Source organism: Lepidochelys kempii, chromosome 19, assembly GCF_965140285.1.
Source record: "Lepidochelys kempii isolate rLepKem1 chromosome 19, rLepKem1.hap1, whole genome shotgun sequence".
Taxonomy (NCBI): Eukaryota; Metazoa; Chordata; order Testudines; family Cheloniidae; genus Lepidochelys; species Lepidochelys kempii.
In genome coordinates, this window is record NC_136398.1 from 6,688,612 (window position 1) to 6,712,146 (window position 23,535).

Here is a 23,535-nt window from a genome sequence, read left to right on the forward strand (position 1 = left end):
AACACCCCTGATCATGCAATCAACACGATCGACTCTTTAATTACCCTAAGCAAGCAGGTCATTGGTGTTATGCCTAAATATAGCACAACAGGGCCCTTAACGCTACGCCAAGCCATTGGCTCAAAGGTGAACAGACTCAGCCTCCTAAAGCACCAGGGTCATTTTCGGTCCCCCTCCAGGTGCTGATCTAGCTTAACCCTGCATAGCCGTGGAGATCGCACAGAAATCACACCCCCAAGGGGCGCAGCTGCAGATTAGCCCCCAGTAACTGTCTGCCATTCAAAGGATCGATGCTGATACAGAGAGCAGTTTATGAACTCCAGCCATTCAGCCCTTGAGAAGCCCATTCCCCATAGAGGAAGAAGACCTGGGAAGACAGAGCAAGACAAGCTGCCCCAGCCAGCAGAACCAGCTAAAGTGCCCAACCTTGGGAATTTGCATCTTCATCCCTTCTCTCAGAGGCCTGATCCTTGCATGCTACTCTCATCGGCGTCCCTGCAGAGCACGGACAATACACAGGCCCGGTGTGAGCTTCACATTCTCTCTGCTGGGGTGACCCCGCTGCTTCATTCGCTCCCGTTTCCAGCTTCCCCATCTGCTAAGGACGGACGAGAGTTACTAGCGGGGGTGTTGTTTGTTCCCAGGCTGTACTCCAAGTCCTTCTGCCCTTTGGGACAAGTTTTCAGCCAAGGCCACGACTTTTGGATGGCTCCTTTTTTTCAGGAGCCCAACTTGAGACCCCAGAGGCGTGATTTTCAGAGGTGCAGAGCACCCACCACTCTCAACGGTTTCAACTCGCATGACCGGTTCCCCGTAATAAAGAATCAGCCAAACGGGCAGAATCGCCCCAGCAAACAGACTAACCTGGGCCCGGCGTTTGAGATCACAAACACTGAAGTGCTCCTGTACTGACATGCCCAGGAGTGTGGGTGGCACATACATACAAACATGTGGTATGCGCAAAACAGCAGGCGGGGGTGTCAGGGACGGGCTGGCAAACGTGGGCCTTGCCAGCGGAAAGCCCCCTTTTCGCATTAGCCGCACAAACCACCTGGAAAGCATAGCCCTCCCACAAACGCTGAGCACAGCATAAATCAGGGTGGGGAATGCCACCCAGTGAGTCAGTCTGGAAAGGTTAGCCCACAGCCACGGAAAAGCCTGGCTTAGGGCATCTCCCTCCTCTGCCTCCCTCGCCATCGGTCTGCCCCTCACAGCACCGAGCAGCCCCAACTCCCTTTGAAATCTGTGAAGGGTGAGAGAGTCCCGAACTCACAGGCGCTGGGCCTGAGTGATTTGGTGCTGAGGGGCCTTGCCTGTCTCTGAGGCTTTACCTTTAATTGTGACGGTGTCAGGTCCTGGAGAAACGCAGAAGCTAAGATGAGAGGTGGCTCTTTTAATAGCGACTGTCGGCTTCATTCATTTCAGGTGATCGTGTAATGGGCGCTGCAGGGGGAGAGCCCCGAGGCATACAGCTCTGCCATGCCTGCAACGGCCTGGTAATGTTCTCTGGGGATAGGGAACGATGGCCCAGAGAAACTAAGTGACTTGCCAGAGGTCACACAGGGCATCTGTGGCAGAGCAGGGAATCAAATCTGTGTCTCCCTAGTCCTAAGTTAGTGCCCTAACCATGAGAGCCGCCTTTCTCTCTCAGTGCTTGCACCTTGTGGGACCATTTGCACCTTGCATATAACCTTGTCTCTAGTGATATGAGAACCTCTCCTCTTGCCCCCTGGAACAGCCTGCTTGTATCTCACCATCTCATCAACTCACCATATGTTTTCCATTCCTCCTCTGAACACATGTCGTTTAGCCCTGGCTCCTGCGCCTTGATTTCCTTCTCCCTCTGCTTTAATTTGAAAAGGACAAAGTCCTCTTAAAGCTAGTCAGGGTATGTCTACACTGCCCACATTACAGCATGACCGCAGCGCCGTGGCGTGGGCAGGCTCGACGCGCTTTATCGCCGGGGGGAGAGCTCTCCCAGCGATAAAACCCCCCCACCCCGGACGAGCGGGGGCAGCTTTACCACCGGGAGTGCATCTCCCAGCGATACAGCGCTGTCTCTACCAGTGCTTTTCAGCGCTAAGGGCTTGGCCACGCTGGCTCTTTACAGCGTGACGACTTTCTTGCTAAGGGGTGTGAAAAAACACCCCCCCCGAGCGCTGCAAGTTTCAGCGCTGTAAAGCGCCAGTGTGGACCGTGCCCCGGCGCTGGGAGCTATTCCCCTCCTGGAGGTGGTTTTTTTATCTCCCAGCGCTGGTGCTGCGACTACACAAGCCATGGTAAAGCGGCAGTGGTTTAATGTTGCCAGTGAAGACGTGCCCTAAAACTTCTGTCGCTCAGGGGGGTGTTTTTTCCACGCCCCTGAATGACAAAAGTTTTAGCGCTGAAAGTGGCAGTGTAGACACAGCCATAGTTTGTAAGAACGAGTTCACAGCAGTAGCAGGTAAGGCACCAGCCCCTGAGCCCCCCCGACATTTGGTATAGTGTGAAACGCACAAAGGGAACAAGCTGAGAAGCTTGATTCTCAACATCTACCAATGTGATATATGCCATCACGTACCAGCAATCCCCCTCTGCCATGTACATTGGCCAAACCGGACAGTCTCTACGCAAAAGAATAAATGGACACAAATCAGACGTCAAGAATGGAAACATTCAAAAACCAGTAGGAGAGCACTTCAATCTCCCTGGACACTCAATAACAGACTTAAAAATGGCCTGTCTTCAACAAAAAAACTTCAGAAACAGGCTCCAATGAGAAACTGCAGAACTGGAATTAATTTGCAAACTGGACACCATCAAATTAGGCCTGAATAAAGACTGGGAGTGGATGGGTCACTACAAAAAGTAATTTTCCCTCTGCTAATATTCACACCTTCTTGTCAACTGTTGGAAATGGCCGACGTCCACCTTGATTGCACTGGCCTCGTTAGCACTACAAAAGTAATTTTCCCACTCTTGATATTCGCCCCTTTTTGTCAACTGTTGCGAATAGGCCACTTCCACCTTAATTGAATTGGCCTCGTTTAGCACTGACCCCCCAACTGGTAAGGCAACTCCCATCTTTTCATGTGCTGTATATATATATATACTGCTTACTGTATTTTTCACTCCAGGCATCTGATGAAGTGAGTTTTAGCCCACAAAAGCTTCTGCTGAAATAAATGTGTTAGTCTCTAAGGTGCCACAAGGACTCCTCATTGTTTTTTCAGTCAAACTGGTTTCACACCAGCATAGTTGGGGATTGGTCCTGCTTTGAGCAGGGGGTTCTGACTAGATGACCTCCTGAGGTCCCTTCCAACCCTGATATTCTATGATTCTATGATTCTATAGTTCCTTCTATTTGCATCATCCGGGGTGAAAAACCAGGCCCAAAGAATTATTTTCTCTCGAGCATGTTTCATCTCTACTAAGCTTAGACTTTGCTTGTAACAGCAGTGGGGGGAAAGTGTTTAGACTGAAATGTGGCTTTTGACATTGAGAGTTTCCCTTTAACTTCACGCTGGCATTATTTAAGTTGGCAAAGTATTTAGGGCTGGAGCAGCCGGGCAGGCACTTCAGCCGGAGTAGCGCCACTATCAGCCAATTTCAATATTGTCAGTCGCGAGCGTTCCAAAATCATGAATCGGGCTGCTAAATAGCATGAGATTTGCTTCAAATCATGTGGTTTTTCTCTTTGCCTTTTGGGTTTCTGAGCCTTTCGGGATTTTTTTCTGCAACCGTGAGAACTAGAAACTTACCATTTTTGTTTGTTTGTTTTTAATGAAACCTGAGATCCTCATGTCATATCAGGATTTCCCAACCTGGGACTTTAAGAACACTAAATATCACGTGAGTCGAGATAAAATTGTAGGGGTTGGCCACATTGCAATTGACACCAGCTGAGGCTCTGACCTGTGAACTGGTTTTTCTCAGGCTATGCTCTGGGTCCCTGTGTGTTCGGATCAATTTGTCAAAAGTGGTCACTTACGTTGGAAGCTTCCTTTCTTGGGAACCCAACTGGAGACACCTGGGGCCAGATATTTAGCACCCACAACTGGAATGACGTCAATGGGAGCTGAGTGTACTCAACACCAGGACCCAGGTGTCTCCGGCTGGGGTACTCACAATCAGAGGCTGCTTTTGAAAATGCTAACCTTGATCTGTTATCAGCGAGTGCGTCTGTTCTAAAACAAAGTGGTGCAGCTGGTGTGCGTAGCTCATCTGTAATTGTTCCCCCCCCCCGCCTCCGTGCAGTCCCGTGCTAATGTCTGTTTAAGCAGGCAGCAGACAGGCACAAGGAGGTGGCTTTTCAAAGGCACAAACAACAGTTAAGCACCCAATGCTCAGCAACTTTCAATGGGACCCAGACGCCTACTTGTCTTTTGTGTTCTCAAAAATCTCCCCCCAACATATGTAGGTGAAAAGATGGGAAACTGGCTGAAATGGGCTGAGCTGGTACGAAGAATTCTGTATCTCGGGCGCTTAGCTGGAGGGTCTTGCTCACATGCTCAGGGCCTAATTGATCATCATATTCAAGGTCAAGAAGGAATTTCCCCCGAGGTCAGATTGGCAGGGACCTTGGGGGTTTTTCATCTTCCTCTACAGCATGGGGTGTGGGGTGCTTGCCAGGATTACCTGGGTATATCTCACTTAATCAATTTCCTGCCGTGGCGGAAGCCTTGGGGATTGGTTCACCTTGGTCCCTCCTGTTCTCTGCCTGTGGCACCCAGCAGCTTGGTCTCCTGAGGGCTGTAATACCTTGGGTGGGATTCTGGCGGCGGAGTGGCTATCTGGTGTTTAAAGGCCCATGATATACAGGAATAGAGAGAAGACAGTCTACTAGTGCCTCCCGGCCTGAAACTCTCTGACTATGGAAACTCCAGTTTTACAGCCCCAGTGTAATTGTGCTGCAGAGAAGGGTAACAAGGTATAAAGGGTTAATTAGAACGGAAAAGAATAATTAATAAAACTAGGAAGCTCCTGTCTTGTCGGCCGGGGGCCCTACCCAAGGCCTATTGAAATTAACTGGAGTCTTTCCATTGACTTCATTGGAGATCAGACCACAGATGATGGGGAATGTTTAACGCCCATCTGAATCCATGGGAAAGCAAGAGATTTTCCAAGCTGTCAGCTAAGTTCTACTAAATCAATAATGGAGGCAGAAATAAATATATTTTTTCTCTCTTTTGGTTCTTTTCAAAGGGTTTGGTCCATTTTAAATGCTCCACGTTTGCTTTGTGGGGAGAAATGATCAAACTTGCCACTGAGCAAAGCCTCCTGCTTTTGAATAAATCACAAAATCATAGAAATGTCGGGCTGGAAGGGACCTCGAGAAATCATCTTACCCAGCCCCCCTGTGCTGAGACAGGACCTAGTAAACCTAGACCAGGGATTGGCAACCTTTGGCATGCGGCCCATCAGGGAAAGCCGCTGGCAGGCCAGGCCGGTTTGTTTACCTGCAGCGTCCGCAGGTTCGGCCGATCGCAGGTCCCACTGGCCGCGGTTTGTCCCAGGCCAATGGGGGCTGTGGGAAGCGGCGTGGGCTGAGGGATGCGCTGTCCACCACTTCCCACAGCCCCCATTGGCCTAGAACGGTGAACCGCAGCCAGTGGGAGCTGCGATAGGCCAAACCTGTGGACACTGCAGGTAAACAAACCATCCCGGCCCGCCAGCGGATTTCCCTGATGGGCCGCATGCCAAAGGTTGCCGATCCCTGGCCTAGACCATCCCTGACAAGTGTTTTGGACACCAGTTCTTAAAAACCTCCAATGATGGAGTTTCCACAATCGCTCTTGGAAGCCTATTCCAGAGCTTAACTACCCCTACAGTTAGAAAGTTTTTTCCTAATATCTAACCTAAATCTCCCTTGCTGCCAATTAAGCCCATAACTTCTTGTCCTACTTTCTTGTCCTACCTTCAGAACAATTGATCACAGTCCTCTTTGTAAAATATATCTGAAGACTGTTAGCAGATCCACCCTCAGTCTTCTTTTCTCAAGACGAAACATGCCTTTTTTTGACCTTTCCTTCTAAGTCAGATTTTCTTAACCTTTTGCCATTTTTGTTGCTCTCTTCCGGACTCTCTCCAATTTGTCCCCATCTTTCTAATGGTGTGGCACTGAGAATTTGACACAATACTCCAGATGAGGCCTCCCCACTGCTGAACGTAGTGGGACAATTACCTCCCATGTCTTACATACAACTCTACCATTAATTCACACCCAGAATGATATTAGCCTTTTCCACAACCACATCACATGGTTGATTTATATTCAGTTTGTGATTCACTATAACTCCCAGAGCCTTTTCAGCCATACTACCACCTAGCCTGTTATTCCCCATTTTGTCCCTGATTTTCCCTTCCTAACTGAAGCTCTTTGCACTTGTTACTATTGAATTTCATCTTGTTGATTTCAGGCCAGTTCTCCAATTTGTCAGGGTCATTTTGAATGCTAATCCTGTCCTCCAAAGTGCTTGCAACTCCTCCCAGCTTGGTGTCATATGCAGCTTTAATAATCATACTCCTTACTCCATTACCCAAATCATTAATAAAAATATTGATTAGTACTGAACCTAGGACTGACCCATGTGGGACCCCATAGATATGTCCTCCCAGTTTGACTATGGACCATTGATAACTATTCTTTGAGTATGTCTTTCAATCAGTTGTGCAGCCACCTTATGTTTATTTTATCTAGTTTGCTTATGAGACTGTCATGTGGGACTGTGTCAAAAGCCTTACTAAAATCAAGAGGGATCATGTCTATTGCTCCACCCCTATCCACTAGGCCAGTAAGCCTGTCAAAGAAGGAACTTAGGATGGTTTGGCCTGATTTGTTCTGGACAAATCCATGCTGGCTATTCCTTATTACTCTGTTATAACTCTGAGCACTTGTGAATTGATTGTTTTAATAATTTGTTCCAGTACCTTTCCATGTATCAAAGTTTGACTGACTGATCTATAATTCCCAGGTCCTCTATGTTCTCCTTTAAAAATCTAGGTTCTATGTTTTCCCTTCTCCAGTCCTCTGGGACTTCACCCCTCCTCCAGGAGTTCACAAAGATAATGGCAAATGGTTCCAAGATCACTTCAGCTAGTTTGTTAAGTACCATAGGAGGAGTTTCATCAGGCCCTGCCGGCTTGAATACATCTAACTTATCTAAAGATTCTTTAACCTGTTTGTTTCCTATTTTGGCTTGTGCTCCTTCCCCCTGGTTGTTAATATTAATTGTGTTGAGTCACCGTTACACTTTTTAGTGAAGACCAAAGCGAAAGAGGCATTGAAAACCTCAGCCCAGTTATTAGATCTCCTTCCCCGTTAAGTAAAGGACCTACGCTTTTCTTCATCTTTCTCTTGCTCCCAATGTATTTATAAAATGTCTTCCTATCGCCTTTTATGTCCCTTGCTAGGTATAAGTCATTTTGTGCCTTAGCTGTTCTGATTTTGTCCCTGCATGCTCGTGCTATTCTTTTGTAACTCCCTGGCAATTTGTCCGTGTTTCCAATTTTTGTAGGATTCCTTTTTGATTTTCAGGTCATTAAAGAGCTCCCGATGGAACCATATTGGCCTTGTACTTTTCTTCTGCTCTTTCCTTTGCATCGGGATAGTTTGCAGTTATACGTTTAATATTGTCTCCTTAAGAAAATATTGTCTTCAGCTCCCCTGAACTCCTTTTCCCTCAGATTTTCTTCCCATAAAGGCAAGTAGCCGATGAATGCAATTGAACGAGGATGCATCGGAGGGCTGGGAAGCATCAGTGAAACGGTGTCTCTCACTGAGCCACCCCAGCCCCGCTCATGGTCATGAGAGTGAGGTCTCCACAGGTACTTCTGCAAATGCTTCTGACTATATCCCTGTGCGGCATTAGAATAAATCAGCATAGATTCCATTTAGTGCCCACACCTAGGGCCTGTGTTAGCCAGTCTTCTTACTGTATCAATTCTGGCCTGTGAACCTTCACCCTGGGCTGGATTCTGCTGTGTTGGAATCAATGGGAGATTTGTCAGTGTCTTCAGTGGGTATTGGACCGGGTCCCGTGTGTGCTTGTGTTGGGAAGCATAGAATGCATTGCTCAGCTAACTGTGAATTTCCAGGGGTTCGTTGCTTTCTGTTGTATCCTTAACACAACCACAATATAGGTTTTTTTGTGAGGATGTAGCCTATACATCTGGGTGATTGAATATGTGTGTGTGTGTGTGTAAGTATGACTTTGTGTGATTGTGTCCACGGTCCTGATCCTTCAACGGCATCCACACAACAGAAACTTTGTACCTGTGCAGCACCCCATGGAAGTCACACGACTCTTAGGAGGCACAGCGGTCGCCCACGTGGCTCGTATTGCAAGATGTGTGTGTGCGTGTAGGTCTATGCAGGGTTATGTAAACGTATGTGCACACACACCCTTGTTCATGAACAGAGAAGTGTATTGTCAATGGCCCCTATTGTATCGATTTTAAACGTTACATTTGATCTTGTTGGCTGGTGAGCTGGCTACTCACTGAAGTCTATACATTAACTAGGTATGGTTAAAACAGAAACCCGTGTTATCAGAAACTACGCAGATGCTCTTGTCCAAATGAGGTGGAGAGCAGTTAGAGCAAAGATGGGCTGGCAAAATATTTGTCGCTTGGCTTGGAAGTTTCAGAGGTGCTAACAGCACTTAGAAGGGATCTTTCTTAATGGAGACATGGAAAAATATGGGGGATCGTTGTTGCCGTTCTTTGCTTCAGAGAGAAAGGCCTGAAAGCTTCCCCACTCTCCCCTTCCAAATAGTTTTTATTTGGCTCGGGGGATTATAATATTGGAGTTTCAGGTCTTCTCTACCCTGCAAGTCTCCAGCAATGGCTGGGGGACTCCCAGGTGTGATATCACAAATTCCAAAGAAGTGAAAACGGAACGCCATGGAGGCGTTTCTAGATAACTGTGGGCCAGCACCGGAGGACGAGTTTGCATCAGCCGTTGTGTCATGGGTCTGCCTTGCTGGCATGACCCCAAATGAACTACAAATGCTCAGCTCAACCCAGGCTGAGAGTAGGTCACAGCCGAGGGTGACTGCCCTGACTTCTGTCACTGGCAGCACAGGGCTGGGGGAGTTCTGGGTTTGGATGGGGTGGGGGAGCTAGAGGGAACAATCCACCTCGAGCTCTAGATCAGTGGTTCTCAACCAGGGGTCCGGGGCCCCCTGGGAGACAGTGAGCAGGTTTCAGGGGGTTTGCCAAAATAAACCTGAGAGCAGGGCCAGCGTTAGACTCGCTGGGGCCCAGGGCAGCAAGCAGAAGCCCAGGCCCCTCCTCCCCGGGCTGAGGCCAAAGCATGAGCAACTCAGCTTTGCGGGTCCCCTGTGGTGTGGGGCTCCCGGCAATTGCCCTGCTTGCTACCCACTACCGCCAGTCCTGACTTTTAACCTACTAAAACAGCTGTTGTGGCACGGGTGGGCCATGTTGGGTGGGGGACCCAGAAAGAAAGAGGTTGAGAACCCCTGCTCTAGAGAAAGCTTGAGTCTACGCAGGGCCTGACTCCCCAGGTGTTTAAAACTCTCTCTTTTTCATTATCATCTATTTAACACTGGGGATAAACCCTCTCTTTGGTAGTGTCGGCCCCTCCAATCCTTTCAGCGAAGGCAGACAAATCTGAATCTGCATCTCCGACACCCACAACACATTCTCCATCAAGACCAGGAAGAAACTACCCATATTTTCAAGGTTAAAAAGGCCAGGTCTTCACTACACACTTACTTCAGTATAACAAAGTCTCATGGGTGTGAAAAATCCAGATCCTTGAGTGACCTAGTTACAGATCGTAACCCTTGTGTAGACAGCACTACATCGGGAGGTGGAGTGACTAAGCAGACGGGAGAAGCTCTCTCTCTCTCTCTCCCGTCGGCTTAGGGCGTCTTCAACAAAGCGCTACAATGCAGCTGCACCGATGCAGGGATTGTAGTGTAGCCCTGCCCAAGGAAAACTGGTTTCAGGCCTTTGCTTCCTAAAGAAGCCAAAAGGCCGGAGCCTGATTGCTTTGGGCAAGGCCACTTCCAAAGGGGGGTACAGTGAAATGCACGAGGTGCTGCCTCATTATATTTTAAATGGCATCCTATGGCCTGCTGACGTGACGGGGGAGTTGAGCATTGTTTGTCTCCCGTTAACAAGAAGGAAACAAATAAATTAAAACAAAATGTCCACCCTCGTGGAAGAAAAACTTCAAACTGTCCCAGATACCATTGCCTGGAGAGAACATCAAACATTTAAAATATGATGCTTTAGCAAAAGGCAAAAGATACCAGGGTTGTGTTTTTTCCCTTCCTACAAGAATCCTGGGTGCGGTAGGAGGTGTTCATGCTCAAGCCACAAAACAATTTCCACCCCAAATCAGTGTCATCTAAGCAACATCTGAGGCTAAAGAGGATTTTGGCTCTGAAGTTGTTTTTGTCTCTCTTTGGTGACTGTGTTTGCCTATGTGAGTGAACATTTGCGTTGGTCTGCATGCGTGTGTCTGCACTTACTTGCCTCGGTGTGCTTGTGTGAGTTTGTGTCAGCGTGTCTCTCGATGGGTTTGTCGGTGAGTGTATGTCTGTGTCTCTGGGTGGTTGTCTGTGTGACTGAATGTGTCGGTCTGCCTATGTATGTTGGTACCTGTTTGTCAGTTTGTCTCTCTGTGCACTGGTGTCTGCGTGTATATGTCCAGGCTCTGTGTGTGTGTGTGTTTGTGTCTGGGTGACTGCATGCTTGGGTGCTTCTGTTTGTGTGTCTGTTTATCTCTGTCTGGCTTTGTGCACGTGTTTGTGCGTGTTCGTGTGTGTGCACGCCTATTTTCCTCTCGTGGTTTTGTGCCACGCAGTTTGGGAGGCGTGTGGGTGGGTGGCTGTGTTGCGGATACCTATTGTGAAAAGGACAGTGGAACCCTCATCTCTGAAAATATTCCAGGGTTCGTCACTAAGGCTCAGTTTACAGCACTGACCCCACACGCCTGGCTGGAGCAGGCTGCAATAGAGTCTTGTTTTAACAAGGTCCACAGGGGCTAAGTTTAGACAGAACACGCGCTGCCCTACAATGTCACCACTCACCACAAAAGCGAAGTCCCACCCCGGTCACCGCTGACCAGCCCACATGCGAGACCCTTGTGTTTCATGCGGCCAGCCAGGCTAGCGCCAGCATACACATATCCCAGCCGCTCTGGTTCAAGGGGAAGAATGCAAGATGGAAGGAGGGAGGACAGTGGCCCAAATAGCCTTACGCTCAGAGCAGCCAAACTACCCATGTCTGATCCTTCCCATTTCTTGCAGAGAGGGAACAAAAACCCTGCCCTTTGCATCTTGGGCCCCTCTCTGGTTACTTGTGGCTCCTGGGGTGGCTTTAGCAGAGCAAAGAGTCATAGCTCTAATTAGGTATTGAAGGATGCGTCTTAGAGGGGAATGGGACCCAGAGCTCTTTCTGCAGCCACACGAGGCAAGGAGCCAGCCCTGCCATGGCGTCTGCACTGAAGAAGTTCATATCAGAGCCACTGAAGTTGAACAACACCATTCAGAAGTATTTCAGTGACTCTTCACTGCAGAGATGGATTTTCCCTGCTTCTTGAGACTTATGGTACCTCAGAGAGCTGCTCTGAGGGACAAAACAACGCAGCAGCAAACAGACCCTTCAGCATGTTTTCAGTCCAGTTTCAAGGCTGCTGGCTCAGGACATATCTTCTAGCTTTGCCCTGGAAGTCAAGGTTTTTGGAGCAACGGGCTCACCAGATGCCTGATATGCTCTCTGAAGGGAACCCCTCTGAATTAGCCATTCCTAGTATGTGGGCAGACGGGGCACTTTGGAAAAGTTTTGTTTTGGAGGGAGCAACTCAGGAGCCTAAAATGTGGGTCTGTCTGTCCAAACATCCCCAAACCAACACAGTGTGCCCCGAGAGAAACCAACAGGAGAGGCTGAGGAGATTAAATCTTCCTCGCTCCATCCCCAAATGTATCGCCCAGATGCTATGGTGATAGATCCTTGACGGACTCACTGCAATGCTCACTTCACTCCCTCCAAGGAGGTAAGTGGGTATCATTTGGGGGTCATCCTTCCCCCAAAGAAACCATTACTCCACAACTGGGGCTCTGAAAGAGCCAGCGCACACCCGTCATGCCACCCCACACCATGGCAATCCCTGATTCCCACTCCAGGACACCATTCCAGGGCTGCTTACAGCCCCTGCCCTTCCCTTACCTGTTTGCAGTGAGGTGGACACCAGCTGCTCTTAGATTTCCATGGCCAGAGAGCAATAACTCCCTTCCCAGTCACATTATCATTTCCATCCGTCTCATCCAGAGCTAGGCTCTCACCTCCCAGAGGGCAGCCAAATGGTCCTTCACATCAGGGAATTGCAAGAGTGCTTGTTCTCGCTTGGTGTCTGTTTTTCCTGATTTCCTGCCTTCTGATGTATCATGAGCAAACTTGAGAAGTCTGTTCTCAGCACTTGCTATAACCACAAAATGAACAGAGCTAATGAGAAACTCAGGGGTTTCCTGCCAGCCCTGGACTAGTAGCTCCAGAGATGAAAGCGGCTGGTACAGCGTGGCACCGTAACCCACATTGCTTGGATGTCACATGCCTGACATTTGCACAGGTGTCTCCAGGGACCCCAGGGAAGCCCTGAGAAGGGCAAGCAGCTCCGGGGCCCTGCAGCTGTTCTACACTGGTCTTCTGGGGAGAGGGTGTTAAGAAAATGTGCCGGGGGGGGGGGGAAGGACTTTGACTTATGTTCTCATTGGGTGACAAGCTCAAATGTTGCACATCGCAGCAGGGCAAACTGAGGAGAAAGAAAAAAACCCCTTTTAGACCCTCCCGCCCCTCTCCCCGAAAACCAGGTCCTGGTCACCAGGATGACTAGCTGCTGGTCAATCTGTGCAGCAACTGGCAATCCATCGATGGTCCCGGGGCAGCAGGTTTGTATAATTTTTGGTGGTGCCCAGAACAGGTCCAAGTCCTGACCCCTGCCCTCCCTGCCTAAGGATCTGGGAGGTAGTCTGGGTGCGGAATGGGGTTTGGGGTGCAGGCTCTGGGATGGAGTTTGGGTGCTGGGTGCAGGCTCTGGGAGAGAGTTTGGATGCGAGCTCTGTGAGGGAGTTTGGGTGCTCGGTGTGGGCTCTGGGCTGGGACAGGGGTTTGGGGTGAGAAGGGGGTGCAGGAGGGGGTTTGGGGTTCTGGGTGGGGTAGGGGTTTGGGTGCTGGGTGCGGGCTCTGGGAGGTGGTTTGGGTTCTGGGTGCAGGTGCTGGGAGGGGGTTAGGATGCAGGTGGGGGTACGGGGGGTTTAGGTGCTGGGTACTGGCTCTGGGACGGAGTTTGGGTGCTGGGTGCAGGCTCTGGGCTGGGGCAGGGGTTTGTGGTGCAGGAGGGGGTGCAGGTTGCGGGCTCTGGGAGGGAGCTTGGGTGCGGGAGGGGGTTTGGGGTGCAGGTTCTGGGAGGAAGTTTGGGTGCGGGAGAGGTGCAGGCTCTGGGACGGAGTTTGGGTGCTGAGTGCGGGCTCTGGGCTGGACAGGGGTTTGCGGTGCAGGAGGGGGTATGGAAGGCAGTTTGGGGTGCTGGGTGTGGGAGGGGGTTTGGGTGCTGGGTGCAGGCTCTGGCTGGGACAGAGGGTTGGGGTGTGGGAGGGGGTGTGGGGCATGGGGCTGGGCCACGGATGAGGAGTTTGGGGTGCAGCAAGCAGGCTGCTCCGGGGTTGGGGGCCACAGAGGAAGACTGCCCCCATCCCTCTCCCCACCAGCAGCAGCGAGCTCCAGGGAAGGGCATAACACTCACCCAAGCCCTCCCAGGCTGCTGCTCAGGAGGTCCAGCCAGGATAGGCCCCCCAGTCCCCCCTTGCAGTCAACTTGGAGTCATCTGCCGGGGGGGGAGGGGGGCTTGCCATAAGCCTCCTCCCTCTGCAGGTGCAGCAGCTGCTTCAGCCTGCCCCTGGCACCGATCCCTTGTAGCTGGCAGCGGCCAGTGAGGGAGCGCAGCGTGGAGCTGCAAGGGGCAGCCACCCATGGCCCAGGGCAGGCAGGGATGCTTGGCGGAGGGGGCGCACGGGGGCGGCAGGCAGGGCCATGGGAGAGACCAAGCCCTGAACATTGGTGGAGCTGGATCCCCTGGGCCCTGAATTTGCTGGAGCCTGGGCACCATGGGCCCATACAACTCGCTGCCCCTGGGTTCTACATGGTCCCCATCCCCATCGTATCTGACCTGAGCCCTGGCACCTCACGCAGGGCTGAAGCCCTGAGGGCTCTGGGAAATACTCCAGGTGAATTTAAGCCCTGGATACTAGCCCAGGGAGAGAGAGAGCTGAAAGGGTTTGTCTATTTAAAGGAGTGTTGTGTTTGCTAATGCCTTCTGAAAGGCCAGAGTAGCTAAGGCTGGGCAGCCTTTAACACTTGCTAAGCTGGTGGAGTTAAACCTTAGGTGAAGCCTTTGGTTCCTCTTATTTCAGCCCCGTGACTATTCCTCACAAATGATCCCTTTTTTCACAGTAGTGCCAATGGCCCCACTGTGCTTGGTGCTGTACATACACCTAGCAAGAGACAGTCCCTGCCCTGAAGCGCTTACACGCTAAATAGACAAAGAGCTGAGGGTGGAAACAGAGGGGAAAGTGACCTGCACAGGGTCCCAGGCATGACGCGAACACGGCTTGGCAAAGCCACAGTCCAGTGCCCCAGCCACTGGACCACACTGCCTTGCCGCAAGACACAGCGACGAAAGCCCCAGCATCCAGCAAGGCCATTAACCAAGCTAGAGTGAGAGAGTCTCTGGAAGATAACCAGGGCTTTGACTCTTTCTCTCCCATCCAGACAAAGGGGAGCGAAGTCATGAAGCTTCACTTTCAGCCCCTCTCCACCAGACCTGCACGTTCAGTTGCTGAAGACAGCAGAGGAACCGCAAAGCTATTGTCTTGGCTTGTTACATCAAATGTGAAGCCACAGGTATGAACAGGCTGTGCTGGGCAGGGGGAGGGGAAGACAGGAAGCTGAATCTGTGGCAGAGGAGTCTGAAGAGGGGGTTGTTGCCTGGGTGCAGGGCAGTTAGCCCGAGCGCAGCACAGAGCCATTTCCAACTACACTTGTAACAGCGCTAATGAGCCATCTCCAGCCTCATCACAGCGCAAGCTCTGGCAGCTTGCATTCCTCATGCTGGTAATGCAACTGCAGCATGTCGGAATTGACTGCACTGTGCATGAGGATCTCAGGATATCCTGGGCTGGGACTCTGTCCCTGGAGAGAACCCCTCTAGGAGAGCATAGTGCAAAGCGATGGGGGGAAATCTAAGACGCTCAGAAGAGACAGGACAAGAGCAAATGGTTAAACCTCTTCAATTCAGCTCTCTTACCCAGCAGAGGTGCTAACCTGGAGCTCTGGCCAGATTCCAGCCAATATAAATACATTCTGCAGCCCTAATTTCCCCTGCAGGTGTGACAAGGTCTTGACTTCCTGTCCTAAAGTATTGTGTAATGTTGCTATGGTTTTTCAAACCACTGCCTGAAGTCCTGGCCCCACCCCAAAGATGGCTGCATTTCCGTGGTGGTCGGAGTGCCCCTCTCTTGGATATGGTTTACAAAGGGCTTTTGGCGCTTTCAGAATGAAAGGTGCTGTAAAAACAGCTGATACCAATTCATCATTATTATTATTTATTGCTGGTCAAAAAATGAAACAGCAGTTTTGCAAAAATTTCAAGTTTTCCATATGTTTTTCTGTTTTGTTTTTGGAAGGGTTTGAAATGGATCCACTTTTTCAGAACTTGTCCTGCTTTTTTTAAAGTGGAAACCATTATGGAAAATGCCAGCAAAATGGTGATCAACATTTTTTATTTACTGATAACAATTTTGAGAAAACCTGTCACAACTTGGCTTTCACAGAAAACTAAAAACGTCGCTAACATTGACAATTTTTTTGGCAAAAGATTTTAAAAAAAAACCCAATATTTTAATTAAAAAAAACAACCTTATTGTATTAAAAATTTCAACTGGCTCTAATAATTATTCAGTCCAGGAAATCTTCCTTTATTTCTGTTGAATTTTGTGAGTATGATGATCATTTAATGGGATCCTTTAGTGCAACTCGGAGCTCTTGGTTCTAACAGAGGTAATGTGCGGTTATGTTTTGAGCTGGGAGCTTGGAGTCGGGACTCCTGGTTTCAATTCCTGGCTCTGGGAAGAGAGGGTAGTTTAATGGTTTGAGAAGAAGACCAGCTCCTAGATTCTCTTCCCAGCTCTGTTACTGGTTTGCTGCATATCTTTAGAGCAAGTCATGCCCTATCTCTATACCTCATTTTCCCATATCTAAAATAGGCAGAATGATACTGACCAATCTCAGCTGGTTTGAATAGAATTTGTAAAGTGCTCTGAGATCCTTGGATGAGTGCAAATTAATTTATTATCCATTGTGATCATAAAAACTAATGACAAGTTTCAGAGTAGCAGCCGTGTTAGTCTGTATTCGCAAAAAGAAAAGGAGGACTTGTGGCACCTTAGAGACTAACAAATTTATTTGAGCATAAGCTTTCATGAGCTACAGCTCACTTCATCAGATGAAGTAAAAACTGTAATGTTTGTAAAAACTAATGTTCCCCTGAAAATGACCCTCCCCGAGGAGATTCTAGACACGCCCGTAAAAAGTTCCAGGGGAAAACTGCAAGTATCTTCAGGGATGATCGCACGAGGAGACAGCGAGAAGGTGAAACGTGGAGGACAACCAACATGCCTATTTGCACATAAACGAGAAAGGCACCTGGCTAGGCAGGGCTGCTCATAGGTTCACTGTGCAGTGGGCGCCTGCCTCATCTGAGGCCTCAGTTAAACCGAGTGGAAACAACAACACACAGCGGAAGTGAGAGCGACAAACCCAACGTTCTCAGCGCTTGTTAGGCTACCCAAAAGAGCGACGTGGAAGGGGCGCGGGCGAGGGCACAAAACCACTTGCCAGCACGGTCAAGGATGGATAGACTGAGCAGCCCGCATTGGAAGAGACGGCCGGTCAGAGGCTGAGAGTCAAGACAGTTCTCCCTCATTGCGTGTTTCCACCTGACCTGTGTTTTTCTGTCTGTGGGTGGGTGGGTCCGAGCAAGGAGGCCCCGTTTGTCAGTGTCCCAGATCATATATGTCTGCAGGTCGAGGGGAGCTGACTGTGTGTGTGTCCCTGACCCTGATCTGGGGATGGAGCCAGGCTGACTGTGTGTGAGAGACAGAAGGAAACAAGTTTCAGAGTAACAGCCGTGTTAGTCTGTATTCGCAAAAAGAAAAGGAGTACTTGTGGCACCTTAGAGACTAACCAATTTATTAGAGCATAAGCTTTCGTGAGCTACAGCTCACTTCCTCAGATGCATATCGTGGAAACTGCAGCAGGCTTTATATATACACAGAGAATATGAAACAATACCTCCTCCCACCCCACTGTCCTGCTGGTAATAGCTTATCTAAAGTGATCATCAGGTGGGCCATTTCCAGCACAAATCCAGGTTTTCTCACCCTCCACCCCCCCACACAAATTCACTCTCCTGCTGGTGATAGCCCATCCAAAGTGACAACTCTTTACACAATGTGCATGACAATCAAGTTGGGCTATTTCCTGCACAAATCCAGGTTTTCTCACATCCCCCCCACCCCCATACACACACTTGCAGACGCCGTCTTTTATTTCTGCACAGAAACTTTTTTCTTGAGTTTTCTGCAGTAGTGAATGGGACCCAGCAGCGTAATATGCATCACAGATGCCTTAGAGCAATAACCTTCCCCTCCCCCGTCCCCGCCCAGCTGAGCCATGAGGCTCACATGCTGGGGAGAATTCACCCAGCTGCTCACCAAACCCTGCCCCCTCTCTGCAAGTACCTGCCACCGCAGCCTGTGCACCTCTGGCCCCGCAGCTCGAGCATTTCAGCTCAGGGAGGTGTGACTCGGGGGTTAATGTAAATGCATAGCACAGACACGTAGTTACAGCTGCTTCCTAAGCTAGGACAGAGCTGGCTGAGGAGGGACTGGCCCCTGGCCAGAGCTATGGCACTGAAGGGTGGGGATGCGGCTACTGCAGGGCATAAGAACCTTATCTGGTGGGCAGGGTGGGAGCTCAGCCCCTTAGCTTTCCCTCTGTGTGGGCAGCACTGGTTCCACAGAGCACACCTACCTGTCTTTGCAAGGCAGGCCCAGAAGTGTCCCCAGGGCTGCTGCAGGGACTGAAACCAGCCACAGGCTCCAGTTCCTCAAGGGGCAGTGCTGAGCTCCTCCTGGGCCTGCAGGGCTCAGCACTGCATTGACTTGGCAGGTCTCTGCACCTCTCCATGCAGCGCGTTAGCCCGGCCTCAGTTCGGTCAGGTTTGGTTTCTAGCTGGCTGCTGTATCCAGCGTAGGACGCTGCAGGGACTGACCAGAGGCGGCTGTGAATGGCAGGGAAGGGTCGGGCGGCAGGCTGTGGCATCTGACAGGAGGCAGCAGCCCTGCTTGCCCACAGACCTGCAACACCAGTCATCAGGAAGGGGGGAAATGCGCTGTACACTCACCACTTGCCTCAGCTTCCATAACTGGGCTGACCACTACGCTGGCCTGTATATAACCCGACCCAGCAGCTCAGGACCCGAGCCTTCAGCCTGAGTTTCTAGGTATGCGCACGCCCATTGGCCAGGTTTGGGGCCCGGAGAGCAGTCCCTGCTAATGCTCCCCCTGATGTGGATGGGCTGTGAAGAGGTGCCCTGCCCAAACAGCTCTGGGCAGGAGGCCAGGGCCCTCAGCAGAGGGAGAAGCGCCGGGAGTTGATGTTCATGCGTGTGACGCCAATGTGCTTGAGTGGCGTGGAGAGCAAGAAGGCGGCCTTGGGAGGAATGTTGCAGAGCAGGTCTGTGTCCTCCTCACAGCCCTCCAGGCCAAAGGTGGCATTGTCCAGCATCTCCTTGTGCTGGTGGCACACCTGCTCCACCTTCAGCTGGTGAATCTGCCCCCGCAGCCGCATCAGCTGCCGTGCCAGCTGGTGATCCACAGCCTGCATCTCCTGCTGTGCAGAGGAGGGAAAGGGGAACCTTTAGGGGGCCAGCTGGAGCACAGGTCACCCCTGTCACTGAGTCAGAGAGCAGCCCTAATGCAGAGCCGCACGGACAGAGCCACAGACGTGCAGAGACACAAAGACAGAGGTACAGACGCATGAGGCATGTCAAGTGGCGGCCTGCGGCAACGAGTCTCAGAGTCCGGGTCAACGCCGCCAGGCTTGCAAGGATCGAGCCGCCATGCTAAAATTAGCTGTGTAGATGTTGTGACATGGGCTGGAGCTCAGGCTTTGAAGCCTAGGGAGGGGGTGGGCTGAAGAGCCCAAGCTCCAGCCCAAGCTGCAATAGCTGCACGGCTGGTTTTAGCGCGGTAGCCTGAGCTGTGTGACTGGGGCTCTGAGAGTCGCTGCTGCAGGCTGACGTTTGCCGTGTAGACATTCCTATGGAGACACGCAGACGCATGGAGAGACACTGCCAGAGACAACCCTGGGACATACGACACACAGAGACACACAGACAAACAGAGACAACCCCGAGACATGCCGACACACAGAGACACACAGACAGACAGAGATACACAGCGCCAGAGGCAACCCCGAGACATGCGAACACACAGAGACACCCAGACAGAGACATGAAGCCACACGGTGGAGACACACTGCAGAGACAAACACACAGAGACACGCAGACACCCAGCAAGAGATGGACAGAAAGACACACAGACAGAGACAACAAGGAGTCCGGTGGCACCTTAAAGACTAACTGATTTATTTGAGCATAAGCTTTCGTGGGTAAAAACCCCACTTCTTCAGATGTATGGAGTGAAAGACAGAGACAGAGATACAGAGACGCTCGTGGACAGAGAGAGACATGCAGATGGACACACAAATATACAGAGATGCATAGACAGACACCCACAGAGATAGAGACACACACAGATGTACACACACAGACACACAAACGCAGAGGCACAAACATACTGAAACGTGCAGACAACCAGAAAGACAGACGTGTGCGAGCACTTACAGACTTGTGGACCAAGCTGGGGACAAACGTACGAATACACAGTTGCTCTGATGCAGACACACAAACATGCAGAGACACACACACACACACACACACACACAGAGGCCGTGTCTACACTAAGCAAAGAAGCGTTGCAACAAATGGGGCCTGGAACACTTTGAGCTGGCAGAACATGTGCCGCCCCCCACGCCCACACATCCGAGCTGCCCAGACCTTTCACAAGCATTGACTGTAATGGTTGGTTGCAACCCCAGGAGTGAGGTGTTTCCTTTGGGTCTAGCCGAGCCGGTGTTGGCTACAACGGTTTCCCCCGAGCATGGAGAGGAAGCCATGACCCTTGCAGCTGCCCGAGGTCAGCTGGCCCCCCCAAACTCCCGCCCACACAGCAGTGCCGCACGCTTGGAAACCCGTGATGCCCTCACTCCTACAACAGGGCACTAGGGAACAGGTGCTCCAGGAGTCCCAGAATGCACTGGGCCAGCCACAGCTGTGAGAGGTGATGCTTTGCACACCGGAATGATTCAGGGAGGAACCATGTTGCCATGTATCCGCACCGACCCGCTGCAAGGGTAAAGCAACCAGCCCTTCCAGGCAGGGGGGTCCCCCTGCAGCGCACCTGCAGAGAGACACAGCTCACACCCACACACAAATGCTCGAAGACAACGTCAATCGAGGCCTATAAACACCAGAGTTAGGGAGATAGGTAGGCACCGAAATGGGCACGTTGGCATCAAAATGGCTCATTTGTACATGGACAAGACAATGCCAAGCACCAGCCGGGATTCCTGGGGCACTAACCTGGGGAATGAGCCCTGCTGGAGGTGCAGAGTGCTGAAGTAAGCAGGGTGATGGAGAACAAACCAGCCTAGTGCCACCTTTAAAATCGACACCCCCTCCCCCCCCCCCCCGGGCCGTGGATGTGACATCCAAGCCAGGTACAAATTGAATTGCTGAGCACCCAGCCCACGGCAGGGGCTCTCTCCTCCTCCGCAGCATCCTCATACTCCCTCCCCTTTTCCCAGGCGTTCTCTGTCCCATTTCCCTTTAGCCCTGGGGATGTCAAGCCGAGCTCCACAGCCCAGGAGACCGACTGCTGCGGGGCCTGGGATAATGGTTTAAGATCTCTTGCCGTCTCTGTCCCTTGCTCTTCACCCACAGAGGCCGTGCTCCCAACAGAACTACCAGGGGGTACTCACCAGCTCCTCCCTGAGCCACTCCAGGGCATCATCCATGGTGGCAAACCCACAGATGCTCCCGGACGGCACTTTGGCTTGAGTCCCCTCCAGAAACACCTCTCCTCCCTGCTCTTCCTTCAGCGAGCTGATGGCTCCCTCCTTGACCCCATTCCTCCAGGACTGGCTCTGCACTCGGGCCTTCCACTCCGAGTAGGAAGGCCTCCTAGTCTGCAGCTTCAGCTTGGCCGTCAGGGCCTTCACACTGTCCAGGTTCTCCTTGTCCAAGTTCGACTCCTCTTCTCCTAGCTCCTTGAACTTCAGGTGGCTGTAGGACATGGCTATGCTTGCAAGGTGCAAGAGAGAGGAGCGTTTGCCTGTGGCAGAGCTGGCTCGCTCTGTGTGTGCGCGTGTGAGCAGGAGAACTATTTATTTCTGGAATGAACAATAAAGCCTTGGAACTCGATGATGATTATAAATGAGCAGGAACTTTAATTGCCTGGAGGCCTGGGGAGGTGGTTTTTTTTTTTTTAAATATTATTGTCTCCAGCTGGGAGGAGACACCCTGTTCTTTGAAAGGAAGTTTCACTGGGGACATAAAGGACTGTGGGAGCGAAAAGTAATTTATCCCACAGACATGCCTTCCCTTCCCAATTTATTATCAGGACAGAAATGAAACTGCTTCTCCACCCAGCTCTGAGATCAAGGGAGGCTGAAAGGTCACTTGAGATTCAAGGCTGCTACAGAGCCATAAAAAAAAAAGAAAAAACAGAAAAAAGAAAAATAAAAAAGCTCAGCTCTGTTCAGGGTTTTTCCTGCCCCACCCCCAGGCACTTATACAGCGCCAAGGGTGGATCATACAGTGCTGGGCAGATCAGGCAGGAGAGGTTAGAGGAAGGAGAGGCCTGGCATGGAGGGGCTGGTGTAGAGTCCCCAAGAAACACTAGAGTTCACTACAGAGGGGGTTTCTGTTCAGAGTCCCTGAGAAACCCCTCGGCCACCTCAGGGAAGAGCAGCAAAGGACCCCTGCAGACAGCAGGATGCTGTTCTGCACCCTTAGCCACATGGCTGATATCCCATGTGAGATCTGAATGGGCATGTGGCATCTCACAGTATCTCCCCTGCCGTCACCGTTTGGGCCATGCTGAGTAGGCCACACACCCTTTGTGATACCTTCAGAGGGAAGGCCAAGCTAGGGTGTGTGGGTTTGCTCTGTGCCCTGGGGGGTCTCTCCCCAGGATCCCAGCTATAGGGTCTCCTGGACCTACAATTCTGCTAATAAACCCCACCATTTGAGGACTCTCATTGGTCACCCGTCTCCCAGCCCTGCTCAAGGCTTCTAGCCAGGTCACTTTAACCAGTAGTCTATTTGCTTCTCCACAGCTGTGCTGCATTTAAGGTGGAACCCGGGGGCCCTGGAGAGAATGGACAACCTAAGGAGATTGCAGTGCAGAGGCAGAATGCAGCATTTCTCACCCCTATGCACACCCCATACAGAAAAACAAGGACCATTCAGCACAGGGTGACAGGTAAAAAATGCCCAGCCCGTGGCAGAGAAGGAAACATGGGGTAGATGGGGAACAGGGAATGTGGTGCTGGGTCTGGGCAGGGGCCCTCGAGGCTTCTGAGTAATAGAGATTGTGGCGCTGGTTGCTGGCAGTGGGCCTGGGGGATTCTGGGTAACAGAGACTGCAGAGCTGGATCTTGGCACGTGCCCTGGGTAACAGAGACGGTGGCACTGAGGACAGGTAAAGGAGTCTACAGTGTCTGGAGGGGAATCGTTTACTAGTCACAACTCACTGTGCATATTTCTATCAGCCAGCTGTCCCCCCACCCCACTCCCTCTAGGCCTGTCTCTAGCACTCTCTGACCGGAATGCCCTCAATCTCCCCAGCTCCCTCCCCAGCTCAGGGATCCTGCTTTGAAGAAGAGAGACTCTGTCCCCTTTCCACAGATTCAATTCTTCAGCCCTCCCAAGGTGCCTGAAGCTAGGAGCCCTGTGCCTCCAACGGGCAGGTTCCCCTTCTCTCCCCCGCCCCCAAAAAATTGAGGCCCTCTGTCACCCTGGTATCCCCAGAACTTTACTTCCTCCGCTGCCCCATCCTCCCCAGGAGGGACCCCATCATCTCCAGGTGGGATTCTTTCCCCCCTACCCGCCCATCACGACCCTGAGCCTGCGAAAAGCCCCCTGCAGTGACTCAAAGGCAAAGCTCTTGGGTCCCTGCAGGGCCAAGCCTGGGCTCATTTCATCTGCACAAGCCTCCCACCAGGGAGAAACTAAATCAAAAACTGGAGCCAGGCCACCTTAAACCCGACATCCTCCGTCTCTGCTTCTCGGCCTCACCCACACGGCAGCCTGCTCAGTTCCTGTTGCTGTGTTTCACAACC

At 51.3% G+C, this 23,535-nt stretch overlaps 2 protein-coding genes across 3 annotated transcripts in view; both read right to left on the reverse strand.

Annotated features, from left to right (window-relative positions):
- LCK (LCK proto-oncogene, Src family tyrosine kinase) overlaps positions 1-21,250 on the reverse strand; it is a 40,308-nt gene extending 19,058 nt beyond the window's left edge. The window contains exon 1 of one of the 2 annotated variants that reach the window (XM_073317718.1): positions 21,172-21,250. The gene's annotated coding sequence lies outside the window, so the exon portion shown is untranslated. Of the gene's footprint in view, positions 1-12,180; positions 12,469-21,171 lie in introns of those variants that run through there. The other variant, XM_073317717.1, reaches the window with a different exon arrangement.
- FAM167B (family with sequence similarity 167 member B) lies at positions 17,479-21,936 on the reverse strand. Its single transcript, XM_073317725.2, has 2 exons — positions 21,172-21,936; positions 17,479-18,960 (listed from the first exon to the last, which is right to left on the reverse strand). The coding sequence occupies exons 1-2, from the start codon at positions 21,484-21,486 to the stop codon at positions 18,697-18,699; spliced, it is 579 nt and encodes a 192-aa protein (XP_073173826.1). The 5' UTR covers positions 21,487-21,936; the 3' UTR covers positions 17,479-18,696.
- Positions 21,937-23,535: the final 1,599 nt, after the last annotated feature.

Coding starts and splice junctions, on each gene's coding strand:
- FAM167B (XM_073317725.2), bottom strand. CDS start 21,486: ATGTCCTACAGCCACCTGAAGTTCAAGGAGCTAGGAGAAGAGGAGTCG. Junction 18,961..21,171: donor AGTGGCTCAGGGAGGAGCTG/GTGAGTACCCCC, acceptor TCCTCTGCACAG/CAGGAGATGCAGGCTGTGGA.